Source organism: Oryctolagus cuniculus, chromosome 6 (genome assembly GCF_964237555.1).
Source record: "Oryctolagus cuniculus chromosome 6, mOryCun1.1, whole genome shotgun sequence".
NCBI lineage: Eukaryota > Metazoa > Chordata > Mammalia > Lagomorpha > Leporidae > Oryctolagus > Oryctolagus cuniculus.
Window position 1 is genome coordinate 92,901,824 of NC_091437.1, and position 20,478 is coordinate 92,922,301.

General features: G+C 39.0%; 1 protein-coding gene across 5 annotated transcripts in view; it reads right to left on the reverse strand.

Moving 5' to 3' along the window:
- ARFGEF1 (ARF guanine nucleotide exchange factor 1) overlaps positions 1–20,478 on the reverse strand; it is a 150,659-nt gene that overhangs the window by 72,374 nt on the left and 57,807 nt on the right. For all 5 annotated transcript variants that reach the window (XR_011389118.1, XR_007919076.2, XR_011389119.1 and 2 more), the window contains exons 8-9: positions 4,645–4,820; positions 3,270–3,403 (exon numbers count right to left, since the gene is read on the reverse strand). Coding sequence is in view for 2 of the 5 variants with exons in the window: in XM_070075109.1 (XP_069931210.1) it covers positions 3,270–3,403; positions 4,645–4,820 (310 nt within the window). In the remaining 3 variants the exon portion in view is untranslated. The remainder of the gene's footprint in view (positions 1–3,269; positions 3,404–4,644; positions 4,821–20,478) is intronic.

The window sequence follows — 20,478 nt, forward strand, 5'->3', positions numbered from 1 at the left end:
TAAGTAAGTATCAAGTAATTCAAAGATCTATGTAAATCTAACAAGGAGTATTTAATTTCACATAAATAAACATCGTCTTCCAAATAAAATTCAAAATAAAATTGGAGCCAATAATATGGCTCATTATTAGATAGTCTTTTTTTTTTTTTTTAAAGATTTATTTATTTGAAAAACAAAGTTAAAGACAGAGAAGGAGAGACAGAGAGAGATAGAATCTTCCATCTGCTGGTTCACTTCCCAAATGGCCCAAAACTAGGACTAGGCTGGGCCACAGCTAGGAGGCAAGACTACTTTTGGGTTTCCCAAATGGGTGCAAGGGCCCAGGGGCTTGGACCATCTTCTGCTGCTTTCCTAGGCACATCAGCAAGGAGCTAGATCAGAATTGGAACAATGAGGACTTAAACCAGCATTCACATGGGATGTTAGTACTGTGGGCTGGGACTTTAACCACTGCACCACAGTGCCAGGCCCCTACATAGTCATTTTTCTAAGACAGTCATGACTCTGAACTTAAGGATATTTGCAGCAAATATATTATTACTAAAATGCTACAAACAGCAAGAGGGAAGACTCTGAATAACTATAGGAAAATACATAGTGTAAAATACAGGTGTAAGTTAAGATTTCTAGTCTTCCAAGTCTTAACACACTACTACCACTTCATAATCCAGATTACATTACCAGCTTTGTTGCTCAACTCCTAACATAGGACGTTGTGTTAGAAGAACACAGCATCTAACAGAATGTTTTATATCTCCAGCATCTAACAGAATGTTTTATATGCAATAAATTAATGGGTTTATTCTTGTATTCATCCATTTACTAAATAGTACTCTGTACTAGGCATTTATGAATGAAGAAATGAGCAAATGATTGTTTTTTAACAATAAATTTTAATTTTTTGGGCAAAAGAAGCCATAAATTTCAGGTCTGCAGTTTTCCAGAGTAATTTAAGATTATGATTCAAGCTTATAGAAAATTTCCTAAATCATCACCTCAGCAAGGCCAAAAATTATAAAGAGGAAAACAAAAGGGAAAATTATGTAACTACTACAAATTCAATGAATCACTCAATATAGAAAATTATACATACTCTCATTTGGAAAAAGAACAGTGTTCTAAGGGAAGAAAATTGATTTCTTTCAGTATGCAATTCCAATGTTTAATGACCCTTATAGGCAAGTAAAAAATGTCTTCAAGCAAAATTTCCTAATATTTGGATTAATTCCACTAAATGAGATAATTAAGTTACATTTTTCCTATATTAGTCCTTTTTAATACTAAAGCCTGCAACTTTCCAAAAACCAGAACATTATTTCTTCAGGGTTCAATGAACACCCCACTCCACACTCATCACCATACTACTCATCAAAAATCCGTATTTTTCCTTTGTGTTTTCATGTTTAGCATTTTAAATAGTCTTCTGTAGAATTCTTTCACATCTCATTTTTACTATTCACTTGGAAAAATATTTGAGGCTTTTAAGTGAATAACATCTTTAAATCATGGCAAAATAACTTTCAGTAGTAACATCAAATTCTTACATTATTTCCTTTATAAAGTAGGTCTTCATCAACTCAGAATGAAATGTCAAAATTGTCAACTTTTGAATAATTTTCCTCTATAATAAACTAAAAAATGTAAAAAAGTGTTCTTATAAAATATATAGAGAATAATCAAAATTATACTATAATATAACCTTAATTCTTTTGCCTAATGATTTTTTTAAAAAATGTTTTATTTATTCAAGAGGCAGAGAGCAAGCAACCGTGCACACAAACTTCCATCTGCTGGTTCATTCCCCAGATGCCCAAATTTGCCAGGGATGGGAAGAGCTGAGGCCAGGAACTCAATCCAGTGTTTCCCATGTGGATGTCGGAGACTCAGCTACTTGAGCCGTTACTGCTGCCTCCAAGGGTCTACATTAGCAGGAACATGGAATCAGAAGCCAGACTCAAAGAGTGAACCCAGGCATTCTAATATAGGACACGGGTTTCTCAACTGGCATTTTAATTGTCAGGCCTAATGCCCATCCCAAGAATTTAGATCTTTAAAATACAGAAGCACCAACAGATTACATTGCTGATTCTCAATATTTGGGCCTAAAAAGATTTTTAACTTTCATCTTTTTGCCCTTGAAGACATCTGTCCCTGAATTAGTACACTGCGATAAAACAGAACTATGGATAATATTAACAAATGATCTTTCCATAAATTTATAAGGTTTTCATTATTGTAACTGTCTCTAATATTCTTATTGACAATTAGAAACTGTATCACAGGTCACTCTCTAAATGCCTGCAACATCTCAGGCTTGATCAGGCCAAAGCTGGGAGTAGGGAGCTCCATCAAGGTCTCCCACAATTGTGGTAGAGACCCAAGTATTTAAGCCATTATCTGCTGCCTACCAGGGTATGCATTAACAGTAAGCTACAATCAAAACTGGAGATAGGACTGGAATCCAGGAATTCCAATGTAAGATGCAGGTATCCTAAGTGGTGTCTTAACCATGGTGCCAAATGGCTACCCTACAGCTTTTTCAAATTAAAGCAGTGATGCTTCCATTTCTCTCTTTTTCAATATCCTTTTCTTAAAGTCACTCAGGTCTTCTCAAAGTTTCTTCCTCTAGAATGTGCTCATACATTGTCATGCTGCAACATTAAAGAGGCAAGCTAACTCAATCTCAAGCAGTAATTATTTACAATTCAGTCACATGACATGAAAGTTACTTGGCCATTTATGACTCACAAAAACAGTACTTTCCTAAGTGTTTAATATTTATGATAGTAATTAGACAAGTGTACCCTATCTCAATGTACTTTCTACTCCCTACAGGGAGAAATACTCTTATGGCATTTTGTCAGATCTTAATGAGTATATATTATCTTTCATTATGACTTCTAAGATTTATTTTAGGTACTATTACCTTTTGATTGGCAGTTTTCAGCAGCTTAATATGAGGCCGAATAACAAGACTACATAAACTCCAAAGTTACTTATAATATGGAAATCATTCACTTGGTAAGTATGAGGCACTAGCCTATAAACTTGCCATATCCTTTGGGGAACAGTGTACACTGTCTACTCCAGCATGTTTGAGAATGTATCGTTCTTCAGTACATTTTTTATTAGGTAAAATATCCCTCCCCCCAACTATTTTTAAGATTCTATATAATAGGAATAAATGAAAATGCAAACAATAGCTTTACCTTAAAAGTAAGTTTCAAGCTTAAAGACCTCTATTTGTCAGGCAAAACAGTTAGACTTACTTTGGATCTGGTGGTCCATCTGACAGTGGTTTCATTGACAGTTTACACAATGACCTGAATACTAGAAAGGCATCCTTTTGTAAAATGTGGGAAAACTTAGCACCAGGTGAGGGTCCTGAAGAATTTCCAGATTCCTAAACAAGTTAATACACAATGAAAATAAAGACATTTGCCAGTTTAAAATCATTTCAATCTTCTAGTACGTTTTATTCAATTCATTACCAAGTGGTATTTTCCCTACCTTGTGGAAGTGAACCCAAATGAGCAAAGTGCCACACTGTTTTTCTTTAATCTGACATACTACTCTCCAACATTCCAATAATAAATACCTTAAAAAATGCATGCTTTTCAAACAGTGTTTATTTGTCACCATTATTTGGTGGCACTATTAAATTTACCTGATCACACTGTTAATAATAAAACTAGTACAAAATACTCAGGCAATATATTTAACGAAAAGCCTAACTTATGATTTCTACTGTCACTGGGTGTTTTATGTTTTATATTATATATATATCATATATATATGTACATCTTAAAAGAACCATTAAAAATCAGGGGGCTGGTCCTGTAGCTCAAGAGGTTAATCCTCTGCCTGTGGTGCCAGCATCCCATATAGGCACCAGTTCTAGTCCTAGCTGCTCCATTTCCAATCCAGCTCTCTGCTATGGCCTGGGAAAGCAGTAGAAGATGGCCCAAGCACTAGCGCCCCTGCACCCACATGGAAGACCTAGAAGAAGCTCCTTGTTCCTGGTTTTGGATTGGCCCAGCTCCAGCTGTAGCGGCCATATGGGAAGTGAACCAGCAGTTGGAAGACCTTTCTCTCTGTCTCTCCCTCTCACTGTCTGAATCTACCTCTCAAATAAATAAAATCTTTAAAAAAAGAAAATCAGTAAGGCCAGGAAGATCTACTCTTGAATATGGGGACTGATTTAGGATGGGCTCCTTTTTCTAAAAAGATAAATAAAAAACCATACAAACTATTGGGTAGGAAGGATGAGGAAGACCTGTCATGACCACAGTACTGACTTCTTTGTAACCCTTAACAAAAGTTAAGAGGAAATTCTCTAGATTTCTAAAAGTTGTGTCTTATTCTATGATACTAGAATTATTTTCAAGGAATAACAGAAATGTTCTTTCTTCACATTAATTTCAATGGGAGGAAAATGAAAAGAAAATATGAACATGCCTTCAAGTTAAAAATGTGGCTATCACATACGAAGGGAACAAACTGCTCTAATCTATACCAGTGAGGAAAAAACACAAGTGGTTTTGCCTTTTTTTTTTTAATTTCCCCAGAGAGAAATCAGTTAGCATCATTAAATGGCAATATTCATTACAGGGTGTTGGACTCCTACCCCCACCCCATTTATACCTGAGTATCATTGGAAGAGACAGACAATCTGTCATCAGGTAAGGATGGTGTATACACAACAGAAATTGGTGTTCCTGGAATTCCATTTGCTTGAATATTTTCACTGTCGCTCCCATCCTCTAAAGCTCCAATGTTTCCATCTGTACTTGCATTTATAGTAGTCCCTTCTCCCATATCTAAAATTATAATAAAAAAATGCAAAGATCTACTACTTAACTGAAATTTATTTAAAAAGCAAAGAGGATTTAAACTGAAACAGAAAAGCAATGTGAACTAAAATATGTACTGGCACCATTTAAAGGTTAGCATACTTCCTAGTGAGTAAATATGCATTTGGCATACTTCCAAATATGAACTTCAAGTTGTTGTGGCAGTGAAACACTCTAAGCTGATGAAAGGCTACCAGGATGTGCCAAAGCAGAAGCTTATATTTTTGTTCTATAATAGCATTGACTAAACTGGGTTCTTATCAGTGTTAATGCCTTGAGGTGTTAAAGAGAAACTGCTTTAAAAAAAAAAAAAACTTACTATAAAATAAACGTAGGAAATGCTGGGAAATATGTTTCGTTATTTTAACCTTTAAATTCACTGAGCTTGCCAGTACTTCCAAAATTTATTTTACCATGATTCCTTTCCCTTTTAGGGGAATACCTACCAGTATTGGTCACCCTGAGTACCTGCAATAAATATAAACAAATGTCTTTTGGTTGAATAAACATGATAATACAAGAATACCAAGTTCCAGAACTACTTCAGGGGTAATACCCAAATAGGTTACTTTAAAAAAAAAAAACAAACACACAGAGGATTTCTTCAAAAGGAGCAAAAAAGGGTGATGCTTATTCTGATGTTGCAGTTAAGATGCCCCCATGTAATAGTGCCTGGATTTCGCTCCTGGCTCTACTCTCAGTGCCAACTTCCTCCTTTAATACGCACCCTGGGAGGCAGCAAGTGATCAATCACTCAAGAAGTTAGGTTTAGTTACTGGCTCTTGGGCATTTAGGTAGTAAAAGGAGTTCTCTACTTTTTAAGAGCCATAACGAGAAAAGGAAAGTGTTGGCAAGTATGTATTATGAGAAAACTATGCATGGATTTTGAAACTTTTCTTCATGAAGGTAACTTCATACTGACTTGTAACAATGTCTGAACAGGATCAACAAGCAGGATAAGACATTAGTTTGAGAAGAGCTTCTATCAGAACAGCATGATTTCTGCTAAAAATGAAGGAAAAACAAACATCAGGCCGGCGCCGCAGCTCACTAGGCTAATCCTCCACCTTGCGGCGCCGGCAATCCGGGTTCTAGTCCCAGTCGGGGCACCAGATTCTGTCCCGGTTGCCCCTCTTCCAGGCCAGCTCTCTGCTGTGGCCAGGGAGTGCAGTGGAGGATGGCTCAAGTACTTGGGCCCTGCACCCCATGGGAGACCAGGATAAGTACCTGGCTCCTATCGGATCAGCGCGGTGTGCTGGCCGCAGCGCGCCGGCCGCGGCGGCCATTGGAGGGTGAATCAACGGCAAAGGAAGACCTTTCTCTCTGTCTCTCTCTCTCTGTCCACTCTGTCAAAAAAAAAAAAAAAAAAAAAAAAAAAAAAAAAAAATCAAATTGCTAGCAAAGCTGTGTGGAAGAATGATGGAATAACTGATGCTTTATAAAACATTTATGAAGACAGTGTACCCAAAGAAATTAGCAATTAACAAATCGATATTTTAAGAAAGGAAGAAACAATGCTGCAGATGAAGCCTATGACAGCAGAGTCTCATCAATCAGAGGAAAAACTTCATCTTATCCATGGCCTAACTGAAAAGGATTAACCATTCACAGCAGAACAGCAGCCAACACCACAGACATCTCATCTGAGTCAGCTTTCACAATTCTGAATGAAAAATTCTAGGGAACAAATTTTCTGCCTGACAGGTGACACAAGTGTTGCGTCCATATTGGCTGTGGACAACAGCAACACTTTCAATAAGTTTTCAATAAGTGGGATCAAGATTGTGTAGAACTTCTTCCAGCAATAAAAGAGATTAAAGACCATAGAAATTAATCCATTCATTCACAACCAACTAATCACTGATAAACAACCTAAAATAAATCCTTGGAAAAAGGACAGTCATTTCAACCAATGCTGTTGAGAAAACTGGATCTCTGCATCCAGAAGTATGAAAAAAGACCCCTACTTTACACCTTATACAAAAATTCAACTCATGGGGGCCAGTGCTGTGCTGTAGCAGTTAAAACTGCTGACTGCAGATGCCAGTTCAAGTCCCGGCTGCTCCACTTCCAATCCAGCTCTCTGCTATGGCCTTGGAAAGCAGTAGAAGATGGCTCAAGTACCTGGGTTCCTGTACCCACGTGGGAGACCTGTAGGAAGCTCCTAATTTCTGGATTCTGACCTGTGCAGCTCCAGCCATTGCAGACATCTGGTGAGTGAACCAACAGATGCAAGACCTACCTCTCTCTCTGCTTCAACCTCACTGTAACTCTGCCTTTCCAATAAAACGAATCTAAAAAAAAAATCTAAAATAGACAAATGGGATTATATTAAGCTAAGAAGCGTCTGCACATCAAAGCAAACATTCAACAGAGGCAACTGACAGAATGGGAAAAAAATATTTGCAAACTATGCAAGTGATAAAGGATTAATTCCGGAGTTTATAAAAGAGCTCAAGAAACTCAAAAACAACAAAATAAACAATCTACTTAGGAAATGGGCCAAGGACTTGAACAGACATTTTTCAAAAGAGGAAATATGAACTGCCAACAGACATTAAAAAAATGCTCAAGATCATTAGCCATCAGGGAAATCAAAATCAAAATCACAATGAGGCTTCACCTCACTCCAGTTAGAATGCCTATCAATGAAACTCAAAAAATAATAACAAATGCTGGCCGGCGCCGCGGCTCACTAGGCTAATCCTCCGCCTAGCGGCGCCGGCACACCGGGTTCTAGTCCCGGTCGGGGCGCCGGATTCTGTCCCGGCTGCCCCTCTTCCAGGCCAGCCCTCTGCTGTGGCCAGGGAGTGCAGTGGAGGATGGCCCAGGTGCTTGGGCCCTGCACCCCATGGGAGACCAGGAAAAGCACCTGGCTCCTGGCTCCTGCCATCGGATCAGCGCGGTGCGCCGGCCGCAGCGCGCCGGCCGCGGCGGCCATTGGAGGGTGAACCAACGGCAAAAGGAAGACCTTTCTCTCTGTCTCTCTCTCTCTCACTGTCCACTCTGCCTGTCAAAAAAAAAAAATAAATAAATAAAAAAAATAAATAAATAAAAAAAATAAATAAAAAATAATAACAAATGCTAGCAAGGATGTAGAGAAAAAGTTACCCTAACTGCTGATGAGAACATAAACTAGTGCAATCATTATGGAAGACAATATGGAGATTCCTCAGAAATATGAAAATAGATGTACCTAATATGACCCAGTCAAATTCCATATCTGGGAATGTACCCAAAGGAAATGAAGTAAGCATATGAAAGTTATCTGTACCTCCATATTTATAGCAGCTCAAGTCACAATAGTTAAGATATGGAATCAACCCAGGTGTCCATCAACTGATGACTAAAGAAATTATCACACTTGTGTATATACATACATACACATGAGTACTACACAGCCATAAAAAAAGAAATTGTTTTTTGCAACAAAATGGATACAACTTAGATGAAACTATTTATGCATAGTGAAATAAATCAGTCCAAACAACGAATGTTTTCCCTGATTTGTGATAATTAAAATACAAAGTACAAAACACAAAAAACAAAATATATGAGCATAATTGACATTTTGATAATCTGGTTACTGTTTATAGCCCTTGTCTATACTCTTGAAGAACTGGGGTTTTCCTACTTACTACTTGTTCTATTCTTAATTTAATGGAGGGTTAAGCATGTGATTATGGAGTAAACTGAAAGTATCTCATTGTAAAAATTAAAAGAAAAAAAAAAAAAGAAAGGTAGAGGGAAGGTGGGAAGTATCATTATGCTCTTAAAAACTGTTTGTTCCCTTTATATAAATAAAAAAAATTATCTGGGGGGAAAAAAAGATCCTGAAGGATTTCTTTGTAGAATTGCTAACAAGAGATGAAACATGTTTTTTTCAGTATGATCCTGAAAAGACACAATAAAGCAAATGCTACACAGGAGGGAGCTTTAGTAAAAAATGGACTAGTCAAAAAAAAAAAAAAAAAAAAAAAAAAAGGCCGGCGCCGCGGCTCACTAGGCTAATCCTCCGCCTAGCGGCGCTGGCACACCGGGTTCTAGTCCCGGTCGGGGCGCCGATTCTGTTCCGGTTGCCCCTCTTCCAGGCCAGCCCTCTGCTGTGGCCCGGGAGTGCAGTGGAGGATGGCCCAGGTGCTTGGGCCCTGCACCCCATGGGAGACCAGGAAAAGCACCTGGCTCCTGGATCCTGCCATCGGATCAGCGCGGTGCGCCGGCCGCATCGCGCTGGCCGCGGCGGCCATTGGAGGGTGAACCAACGGCAAAGGAAGACCTTTCTCTCTGTCTCTCTCTCTCTCTCACTGTCCACTCTGCCTGTCAAAAAAAAAAAAAAAAAATGGACTAGTCAAAAGCAAAGACGATGGTAACTTTTTTTAGAGATGTTCAGGCACTTCACTTGTTGACGAACAATGCTCACATCTGCTTATAAGGAAAGCGTTTTGAGCAAGTTTTCCAAAGAGTTTTAGCAGAAAAAAAATGCCTAGGAAAACTCTGTCAAAGAATCCTTCAGCAACACAATGCTGCTGCTCATTGCTCTCACTCAACAAGGACAGTTTTGTGAGTTTTGCGGACATATCATTAGACATCCACTTCACAGTTTCTAATTTGGTTCCTTGTTTCTTTATCTTAAAAAATCTTCAGGTGACGGTACTGTGAGGCAGAGGTGTGAGCTGCTGCTTGGACATCTGCATTGTGCATCTGGTGCCTGGTTTGAGATCTAGCTACTTTGTTTCTGATCCAGGTTCCTGCTACTCCACTGGAGGAAGGTGATGGCCCAAGCACTTGTGTTCCTGCCTCCTGGCTTTGGCCTGGCCGAGCCCCAGATGTTGTGCATACTTGGGAGAGTGAGCCAGTAGGTGGAAGTTCTCCCCTGCCCCTCTTTCAAATAAATAAATAAACGTTTTTTTTTTCTACAGTTAATAATGTAAAATATGACCACACTGATGTGGTTAAATCCCTGTAACTCTCAGTTCTTTAGGGATGGACTAAAATGACTGGTATCATTGCTTACAGAAGTTTCTTGAACTTTTTGACAGAGAGAATGCTCCATCTGCTGGCTGATGGCTCCACTGGATGGGGCAGTCAGGCTGAAGCCAAGAGACAGGAGCTTCATCTGGGTTTTTCACATGGGTGTAGGGCCCAAACACTTGGGCCGTCCTCCACTGCTTTCCCAGGCACATTAGCAGTGAGCTGGATTGCAACTGGAGCAGCCAGGACTCGAACCGACACTCACATGTGATGCCAGCATCGCAGGTGGCAACTTAACCTGCCACAAGTGTCTTGAACTCTTATGTTTAAAAGTGAAGTATATATTTTTTTATCTTTTGTTTCACACAAACCTTTTAAAGTCCTAATAGATATCTATGATTATAATTCATTAGCTGTTTGGGAGGGAACTGTGTTTTTGGCTATCAAGTGAAAGACACTGTGGAGGGAGAGACAGAGGGAGAGGAAGAAAAATATCATATTCTTAGAATTTTACCTATGAAATACCCTAAATCTGTTCTCTTTATATTAATTAAAAATGTAAATTAAATGTAAAAAAAATTAGGATGAAAGAAATATTCTATATTATAAGGAACACATTCTATAATATCAAAGACCTGTGTTTCATTTTTGTGTCTATCATTTCACTGGACACAGCTCCAAGTTTTGAATGATTAAAGTAACATGACAAGAGTAACAGCTTCTGGTTCCCCTATCTTGAAGCTGCTTGATGCTATCCAAACCAGATCATCCTGGAATATATAAACTGGATAATTACAAAGTATGTTTTGCAATTAGCAGGTATTACATAAAAAAGATATTCAGTAATAAGAAATATTCAGAAAGCAGCATACTTAGACCAATATATTCCTTATAAATTTACCTAAAGAAAAGTACAAGAAGATGTCTGTAATAAGGGTATAATCACATCAGTGTTTAAATAAAACTAAAATCTGGAAATAATCTAAATGATAGCATTAACAGATTATTTAAATAAAGGAGCATCGACACAATGAAGTACAAAACTGACAGAAAAGGAGAGCCAAATGCCATACATTAATATGTGAAAAAGACGGGTTATAAAACAGAAACCAGTCTGTTCTCATTTACATTTAGATATATGTATTCAGATATGCATGAAAAAACGTTGTTTCAAAAAAGTTTTGTAGGCAAAACACACCATAACGAGGTGAAAAGAGTTGGGTAAATAATAAACAGAAAATAATTTTAGAGGTTCCAAAATGGCAGAGCAGGGAGGGAGCTTACTGCTCTAGCCCAGAGGAAGATAGTTTAAAAAAAGTAGAGGGCGGGCGCCATGGCTCACGTGGCTAATTCTCTGCCTGCGGCTCTGGCATCCCATATGCTGGTTGCTCCTCTTCCAGTCCAGCTCTCTGCTGTGGCCCGGGAGGGTAGTGGAGGATGGCCCTCGTGCTTGGGCCCTGCACCCACATGGGAGACCAGGAGGAAGCACCAGGCTCCTGGCTTCAGATCAGCATAGCTCCGGCTGATTTGGGAGGTGAACCAGCGGAAGGAAGATCTTTCTCTCTAATTCTGTCAAATAAATTTTTAAAAAAATTTTAAAAAGTAGAGATAGTGTAGTCTCAGGGAAGATTAAGGGAAAAAAATGGCAGAGGAAACTCTACCAAAATTAGAGGGATGCAGTGGACCTATGTGGAGGGTGTGGGCGTCCACTACTTGGGATGCCAGCAGCTGAGAGCCTACGCACCATTTCTGGAAAGTGAGGTAAGACGAAACTGCAGTAGCCCGAGATACTGGCAAAAAAGTGGCAGGAAGAGCCTAGAAGGAACGAGGCTTGAAGCCTTTTAGGGAAAGTGCACTAGCCTAACTAGAGAGAAAAAAAAAAGGATGGTTCGGACACATTTCCCTCTCTCCAGTCACCTCACAAAGGCATACAAGCCGACAGAGCAGGCATCATTTTGGACATACGTAACAGCTGTGCCAGCTGTATCCGCACCTGGCAATCAACTGTGCGGAGACTCCTGACTCTGGCAGGGAGAAATAACAGGGGGCTAGGAGCTTGTGACTGTGTGAAGCTTCTGAACTGGGACTGTGGGGAAAAAAAGAAAAAAACAACTGAGGGTGTGTGGGAGAACTCACAGTGTGGCTAAGACTTTGAACAGTCTCAGTGGGAGATGCCACAAGCTTGGGCAGTCCTGGTTACCCGGTGAGAGACATTGCTGAGGAATCTGAACTTATACTTGGGACTGCACAGATCACTTGTGTAGTCCTTGAGACAGAGAAGATGAATATTATACCCACTGGGGCTAGCGCTCAGGCACTGGCCTCCATCAAGGAAAAGAGCTCAGCTGAGCAGAATTACAACCCTTCTGATTAAAAAAAAGTACCCACGACCTTAACCCTGGAGAACTGAATACAGCTCTCTGGCCACACCCACTACAAGCCTCTAGAGATTCAGTGAAAGCAGACAGTCCACTTATCTACAGAGTCAGTACAACGACAAAAACCGCCATAGGGGGGAAGAAAAAAAAAGAGGAAACCAACGACTATCTCCACAAATGACCAACAACAAACACAACAATCCAAGAAACAAGAATAAGGAAGATGATGTTCACCCCCCACAAAAATGATACTTCAATACAAGATTATGAAGATGATGAGATAGAATAAATGCAAGAAATTTAATTCAAAAAACTGATAAGCATACTTATAATTAATCAAAAGCAAATGCAAGAACTACTGAAATCCATGCAAGACATGAAAGGAAATCTCATGAAATGAAATCTTAAGGAGGATTCAAAATGAAATGAAGAATTCAACAGAACAAATAAAAAAATGCAGTTGAGAGCCTTAAAAACAGAATCAATGAGGCAGAAGAGAAAATACCGGACTCAGAAGACAGCACAGGAAAGTATACAGTCAAATCAAAGAAAAGAAGAAGAAATTAGAAATCTAAAAAATATTGTTGGGAATCTACAGGACACTATTAAAAAACCCAACATTCGGGTTCTAGGAGTTCCTGAAGGCATGGAGAGAGAGAAAGGATTAGAAGGCCTTTTTAGTGAGATACTAGCAGAGAACTTCCCAGGTTTTCAGAAAGAAAGAGACCTCCAAGTACAGGAAGCACACAGAACTCCCAACAGACATGACTAAAAGCGATCCTCACCATGACACATTGTAATCAAACTCATCACAGTGAAACATAAAGAAAAGATTCTAAAATGTGCAAGAAACGCCAGATTACTTTCAGAGGATCTGCAATAAAACTCACAGCAGACTACTTATCAGAAACCCTGCAGGCTAGGAGAGACTGGCGAGATAGAGCCCAAGTAGTACTAAGAGAAAAAAACTTGTCATCCCAGAATATTATACCCTGCAAAGCTCTGATTTGTGAATGGAAGGTGAAATAAAGACCTTTCATAACAAACAGAAATTGAAAGAATTTGTCACCACTCATCCAGCCCTGCAAAAGATGCTTAAAGATGTGTTACACACAGAAATGTGGAAATCAATATGAAAGAAGGTAAAGGAAGAAAATCTCACAGTAAAGGATCAAAGGAAGTTCAAAGTATAAATTAAGAATATCTTTGGAAATAAAAGTTAAAAAAAAAAGAATATCTTTGGAAAAATGGTAGGGCAAAGTCATTACTTATCAATAGTCACACTGAATGTAAATTAGGCAAGAAAAAAATCAAAGGGATACAAATTGGGAAGGAAGAAATCAAACTATCCCTATTTGCAGATAATATGATTCTGTATTTAGGGGATCCAAAGAACTCCACTAACAGACTATTGGAATTCATAGAAGAGTCTGCAAAGTAACAGGATATAAAAACTCATACACAAAAATCAACAGCCTTTGTATACACAGACAACGCCATGGCTGAGAAAGAACTGCTAAGATCAACCCCATTCACAATAGCTCAAAAAAAAAAAAAAAAAAATCAAATACCTTGGAATAAACTTAACCAAGGACGTTAAAGATCTCTACGACGAGAATTACAAAATCTTAAAGAAATAAATAGAAGATACAAAAAAATGAAAATTATCTTCCATGTTCATGGGTTGGAAGAATCAGTATCATCAAAATGTCGATTCTTCCAAAAGCAATTTACAGATTCAATGCGATACCAATCAAAATATCAAAGATATTCTACTCAGATATGGAAAAAATGATGCTGAAATTCATATGGAGGCAGAGGAGACCCTGAATAGCTAATGCAATCTTTTTTTTTTTTTTTTTGACAGGCAGAGTGGACAGTGAGAGAGAGAGAGAGAGAGAGACAGAGAGAAAGGTCTTCCTTTTGCCGTTGGTTCACCCTCCAATGGCTGCCACGCTGCAGCCGGCGCATCGCGCTGATCCGAAAGCAGGAGCCAGGTACTTCTCCTGGTCTCCCATGGGGTACAGGGCCCAAGGACTTGGGCCATCCTCCACTGCACTCCCTGGCCACAGCAGAGAGCTGGCCTGGAAGGGGGGCAACCGGGACAGAATCCGGCACCCCGACCGGGATTAGAACCCGGTGTGCCGGCGCTGCTAGGTGGATGATTAGCCTACTGAGCCGCGGCGTTGGCCCTAAAGCAATCTTATACAACAAAAACAGAGCTGGAGGCATCATAATACCAGAATTCAAGACATACTACAGGGCAGTTATAATCCAAACAGCCCGGTACTGGTACAAAAATAGATGGATAGACCAATGGAACAGAATAGAAACACCAAAAATCAATCCAAACATCTATAACCAACTTATATTGATCAAGGAGCTAAAACCAATTCCTGGAGCAAGGACAGTCTATTCAATAAATGGTGCTGGAAAACTGGATTTCCACGGGCAAAAGTATGAAGCAAAACCACTTATACTTACACCTTACACAAAAATCCACTCAACATCAATTAAAGATCTAAATTTACGAACTGACACCATCAAATTATTAGAGAACATCGGAGAAGCCCTGCAAGATATAGGTACAGGCAAAGACTTCTTGGAAAAGACCCCAGAGCACAGGCAGCCAAAGAAAATTAACAACTGCAATTACATCAAATTGAGAAGTTTCTGTACTGCATATGAAAAAGTCAAGAAAGTGAAGAGGCAACTAACAGAATGGAAGAAAATATTTGCAAATTATGCAAGTGATAAAGGATTAATAACTAGAATCTACAAAGAGATCAAGAAACTCCTCCACAACAAAACAAACAACTCACTTAAGAGATGGGCCAAGAACCTAAATAGACATTTTTCAAAAAAGCAAATCCAAATGGCGAACAGACATATGAAAAAACATTCAGGATCACTAGCCATCAGGGAAATGCAAATTAAATTGGCTTACATATAGAAATCAACTAACAACAGATGCTGGCGAGGATGTGGGGGAAAAGGCACACTAATCCACTGTTGGTGGGAATGCAAACTGGAAAGACACTATGGAAGACAGTTTGGAGATTCCTCAGAAATCTGAATATAGCCCTACCATACGACCCAGCCATCCCACTCCTCAGAATTTACCCAAGGGAAATTAAATTGGCAAACAAAAGAGCTATCTGTATCTCAATGTTTATTGCAGCTCAATTCACAATAGCTCAGACACGGAATCAACCTAAATGTCCATCAATGGAAGACTAGATAAAGAAATTATGGGATATGTACTCTATGGAATACTACACAGTGGTTAAAAAAAAATGAAATCTGGTGATTTACAACAAAGTGGAGGAATCTGGAAAACATCATGCTAAGTGAAATAAGCCAGTCCCAAATGGACAAATATCATATGTTCTCCCTGACCTGTGACAACTAACTGAGCACCTAAACCTGTAGAAGTGAAACTGACACTATGAGAAGCAATGACTTAATCAGCCCTTGTCCTGTCAAGGAACAGCTTACTATTTTATTCTTTAGTATTTTATACTTAATATCAGTGGTTGAACTCTTTACTTAACACAGAATTATTTTCAGGTGTTTATAATTAATAGAATTAAAATGGAGAGAAAAATCAACATGGGAAGCAGGACACACATTAGACTCATAGAAGCGACAAATGCCCTAAATGGCACTCTGGCCTCAAAATCAGCCCTTAAGGCATTCGGATCTGGCTAAAAAGCCCATGAGAGCATTTCAGTCATGGAAAGCCAAGACACTATGGCAAAAAATGACATAAATGAAAGATTTCTGTTAGTGAGATCCTAGTTGAAAGAATGGGCCATCGAAGGAGGTACCTTTCTCTGAAGGGAGGAGAGAACTTCCACATTGATTATGGCCTTTTCTAATTAAGGTCAGAGTTTTTTAACTCAAGAGGCTTCCATAGCCTTGGCAACTCATGAAAAGAGCCTCGGTTGATTGCTGACTTCATAAATAAGAGTGTCAATTGTTAAATCAACAACAGAGATTACTGTGCAATTGCTCCCTATGTAGGACCTTTGTCCTTAATGTGTTGTACTACGAGAATTAACAGTAAAACTAGTCTTCAAACAGTACTTTACTTTTTATGTCTGTGTGGGTACGAACTGTTAAAATCTTTACTTAGTACAGAGTTGATCTTCTGTATATAAAGATAATTAAAAATGAATCTTAATGAAGAATGGGATGGGAGGGGGAGTAGGAGGTGAGATGGATTGGGGGTAGGACGGTGGGTATAGCAGTAAGAACAGCTATAATCCAAAAGTTGTACTTTTGAAATTTATATTTATGAAATAAAAGCTTTCTGTAAAAAAAAAAAGAAATTTACTAACAAAAAAACATTTGTGAGATATATCACAGAATCCTAACACAAAGGATTCTTGAACACTAAGGAACAAAAGAAAAAAATGATAAAAATGAACACAAGACATAACTAAATGACTCAGTGAAAAAGAGACAAATGGCTCCATAATAATTTCATTATCAGAGAAATAGAAAGGAAAACCAAACTGACATGTTTCTTCTTATCAGGCTGACAAAAATTCAAAATCTTACACTCCACTGGCAGCTGTATGTTCTCATACAATTCTGTAATATTGAAAAATGGCATAATACCCATGAACAGGACCTCAATAGGTAACATTCATTTTTCATCTGACCCAATAATCTCCATAAATATGAAATTATACAGATACAAGAGGTTATCCATTGTAGCATTAATTCTAAAAGCAAAACAGTAGAAACAGTGTCCATATCAATTTACTTCAAAAAGCTCATGGAAAATTCGAAAAATTTGAAAACCATGCAATTTTTCATAATACACATTTTCCATGAACCTTCTGAAAATTCTTTACACAACCAGGGGACTGACTGAATAAATTATATCTCCATATAACAGTATTCATATAGTCATAAGGAAAAAGCTCTATGAAATGGAGTGGTTTCTAATACATATTAGATGAAGAAAGACAAACATAGTACCAAGAAGTGTGAAGAAGATAAGGAAATAAGAATACATGTATTTCCTTTCTTTTCTGGGAGAAACATAAACATATGTACAGGCATGCACACCTCCTCACCCCAAAAGGTAAACCAAAAGCTAGTGAAAATGATTAACCTACAGAAGATGGGTCAGAAAGGAAAGGATTTAATGGAAGAATTCTCTGAGTAAACATAATTTTTGCTTTCCATCGTGTGTGTGTGTATTTAAAAAGTTAAGTAAACATGATAGTTAATGAAAGTAACATTTTTAAATATAACACTCTCACTCTTCACCCTAAGTAGGATATATTCTGAAGACATATAATCACAAAGAAACACTGAATTTAATTCATGGGTTTATTATTGATTCTTTGGAATCAGTTTTCAGTGTGGGCAGAGAGAAACAAATGAGATATGCAGTAAGATGAAGATAAACCTCATGGTGTTGGATGTAAATGGGAACTATCAATATGAACTTGTGATTGTGAATTTCCCTATTTCTATCCATTGAAAGGATGTACAGGTAATGACACCTCCATAGCAATTAGCACACCTAGTACCCAGACCCTGGTCTCCTAAAAACAACTGTCCAATAAAAAGATCAAGGATGCCCTGGGGAACTAGCTGACTCTAGGAGTGGGGCAAATGTAAGTCAAAAGTGAACGTGGAACACCTTACTGTACCAGAAATCAGGAAAGGATCAAGATGAACAGAATCACACCCAAAGGACACAGATGTTGGTTGAAGGGATTGTTACTGACTTGAAGAGGAATAAAAATGAGTATAAAGAATTCTAACATACCAAATAACAAAAGAATTCTGAGCCCATGGTATTTTAAAAGGTATATTTTAAAAGGAGAACTCTTCTACACAGAAAAATGTCACTTAACATTAAAATGATAAAAATCACTATATTGCAACTCAATGTAGTATATGGGTTAGGCAATGGGTACTAAAATTGAGTGACTGGATCTTCTCAAGGTACCATTCTCAGATTCTTTATTAAACACAAAGGAGAAAATGTTCCTTTACATTAAGGAGAGTAAACAGGTAGTCACCTTAACCAAATGATCCAACTTAGCAAGAAGGGATAACTTGTCATGATATAATAATGTGTACGGTGCTGTGGCGCAGTGGGTTAAAAGCCTCAGCCTCCAGTACCAGCATCCCATATATTGGCGCCAATTCAAGTCCGAGCTGTTCCACTTCAGATCCATCTCCCTGCTAATGCACCTGGGAAAGCAGCAGAGAATGGTCCAAGGGGCTTGGGCCCCTGCACCCACGTGGGAGACCCAGAAAAAGCTCCTGGCTTCTGGCTTCGGCCTGGCCCAGCCCCAGTCATTGCAGCCTATTTAGGGAGTAAGCCAGTGGATGGAAGACCCCTGTCTTGACCTCTCTCTGTAACTCTGCCTTTCAAATAAATAATCTAAAAACAATAATAATGTGTATGATACAATCTGAATTAACAATATTATCTAAGCAGTATTCTTGACAGATATGTTTTATCTCTATCTACGCATAAGGAAGCCATCAAATCAAGCCAAACTGTGTAACATTTTATGACACAACTTTCTTAGGCTCTTCAAAAAATGTGATATCATGAAAGATGGGTGAAAAGGCACAAAGACTTGTCCTACCTAAAAAGACTAAAGAGACAACAACTGGGTCCTAGATAAAAATTTTAAAAAGGAAAGAAAGGCAGGCACATTGGAGGACAACTGGGAAATTTTTAATATGTACCTATTAGCCACTCTTTAAATAGTGTTAATTTTCTTAGGTGCCAAAATGTAACTGTGGTTATATAGAAGAATGTCCTTATTTGTAGAAGATAAATGTGGGTACTTCAAATCTTTATTTTTATAAAGCACCATGTCATAAACATTTTAAACTTTAAAAGTCATTCAGTCTCAGCCGGCGCCGCAACTCAGTAGGCTAATCCTCCGCCTTGCGGTGCTGGCACACCAGGTGCTAGTCCCGGTCGGGGCGCCGGATTCTGTCCCGGTTGCCCCCCTTCCAGGCCAGCTCTCTGCTGTGGCCTGGGAGTGCAGTGGAGGATGGCCCAAGTATTTGGGCCCTGCACCCCATGGGAGACCAGGAGAAGTACCTGGCTCCTGCTTTCGGATCAGCGCGATGCGCCGGCTGCAGCGCGCTGGCCGCGGTGGCCATTGGAGGGTGAATCAACGGCAAAAAGGAAGACCTTTCTCTCTGTCTCTCTCTCTCTCTCTCACTGTCCACTCTGCCTGTCAAAAAAAAAAAATCATTCAGTCTCTATTTCAATTATTCAACCCCACATTTGTTGCAACAGCAGCCACTATTACAGACTATATGAAATCAAATGAGCTTAGCTGTATTACAACATTTTATTTATAAAAATAGGCAATGGGGCAAACTTGGTTCACAGGTCACAGTTTGCCAACCCCTAATGTGTATTACCAGATTTTTAAAGAATGGGCATGTAATGTGTTATTCCTTCCCTGGCTACAATTTTCTTTTTTATGATTTTAATTAACTCTCCCTAAGATCATGGTCTTGTCTCTGGCCTATCTACCTTCCCACTTGATAATGTTATGGCTTCAACTACTAATTTTAACAGAATGTCTCCCATCAACAGCACATGCTTTGATATCTCTTAGGCCAGAGCTGAATTTTTTATTACATGCTTCATCAACATTTCCAGAAGGTCAGCCAATCAAAGTCAAATTCAGTAAGTCAAAATTAAGTATTATTAGTCTGTTTTTCCCAAGTACTTCTGCAAAATGACTCAAAGCTACCGATCGTTTCACCATCCTCCTATCCATTTAGACAAGCACCAGGAGACCAGAACACCTGCATAGAAAAGAAGCATCGTAGCAAGTCTGAGACTGCCTATCAGTTGGCACCTGGTAACTTCTTATTATGGAAGAGTTTCTGCTACTCCCATAACTGATTAAAGTAGTCCACTATGTCTAAACTGTTTGTATAAATCGTTTGTTTCATGCCGAATATCAGCCTTCCTTCCGGTTGTCTAAAATTTTGGTATATGGCAGGCAGGGGGTGCCTACATGAGAGCCCACGATAAAAACCCTGCCTGGGGCTGGTATTGCGGCATAGAGACTTAAGCCACCAGCTGCTTCAGTTCTGATTCAGCTCCTTGCTAATGTCCCTCGGAAAGCAGTGGAAGATGGCCCAAGTGCTTGGGTCCCTGAACCCATGTAGAGACCCAGAGCAAACTCCAGATCCTGGCTCTGGCCTGGCACAGCCCCTGCCATTGTGGCCATCCGGGAAGTAAACCAGCAGATGGAACA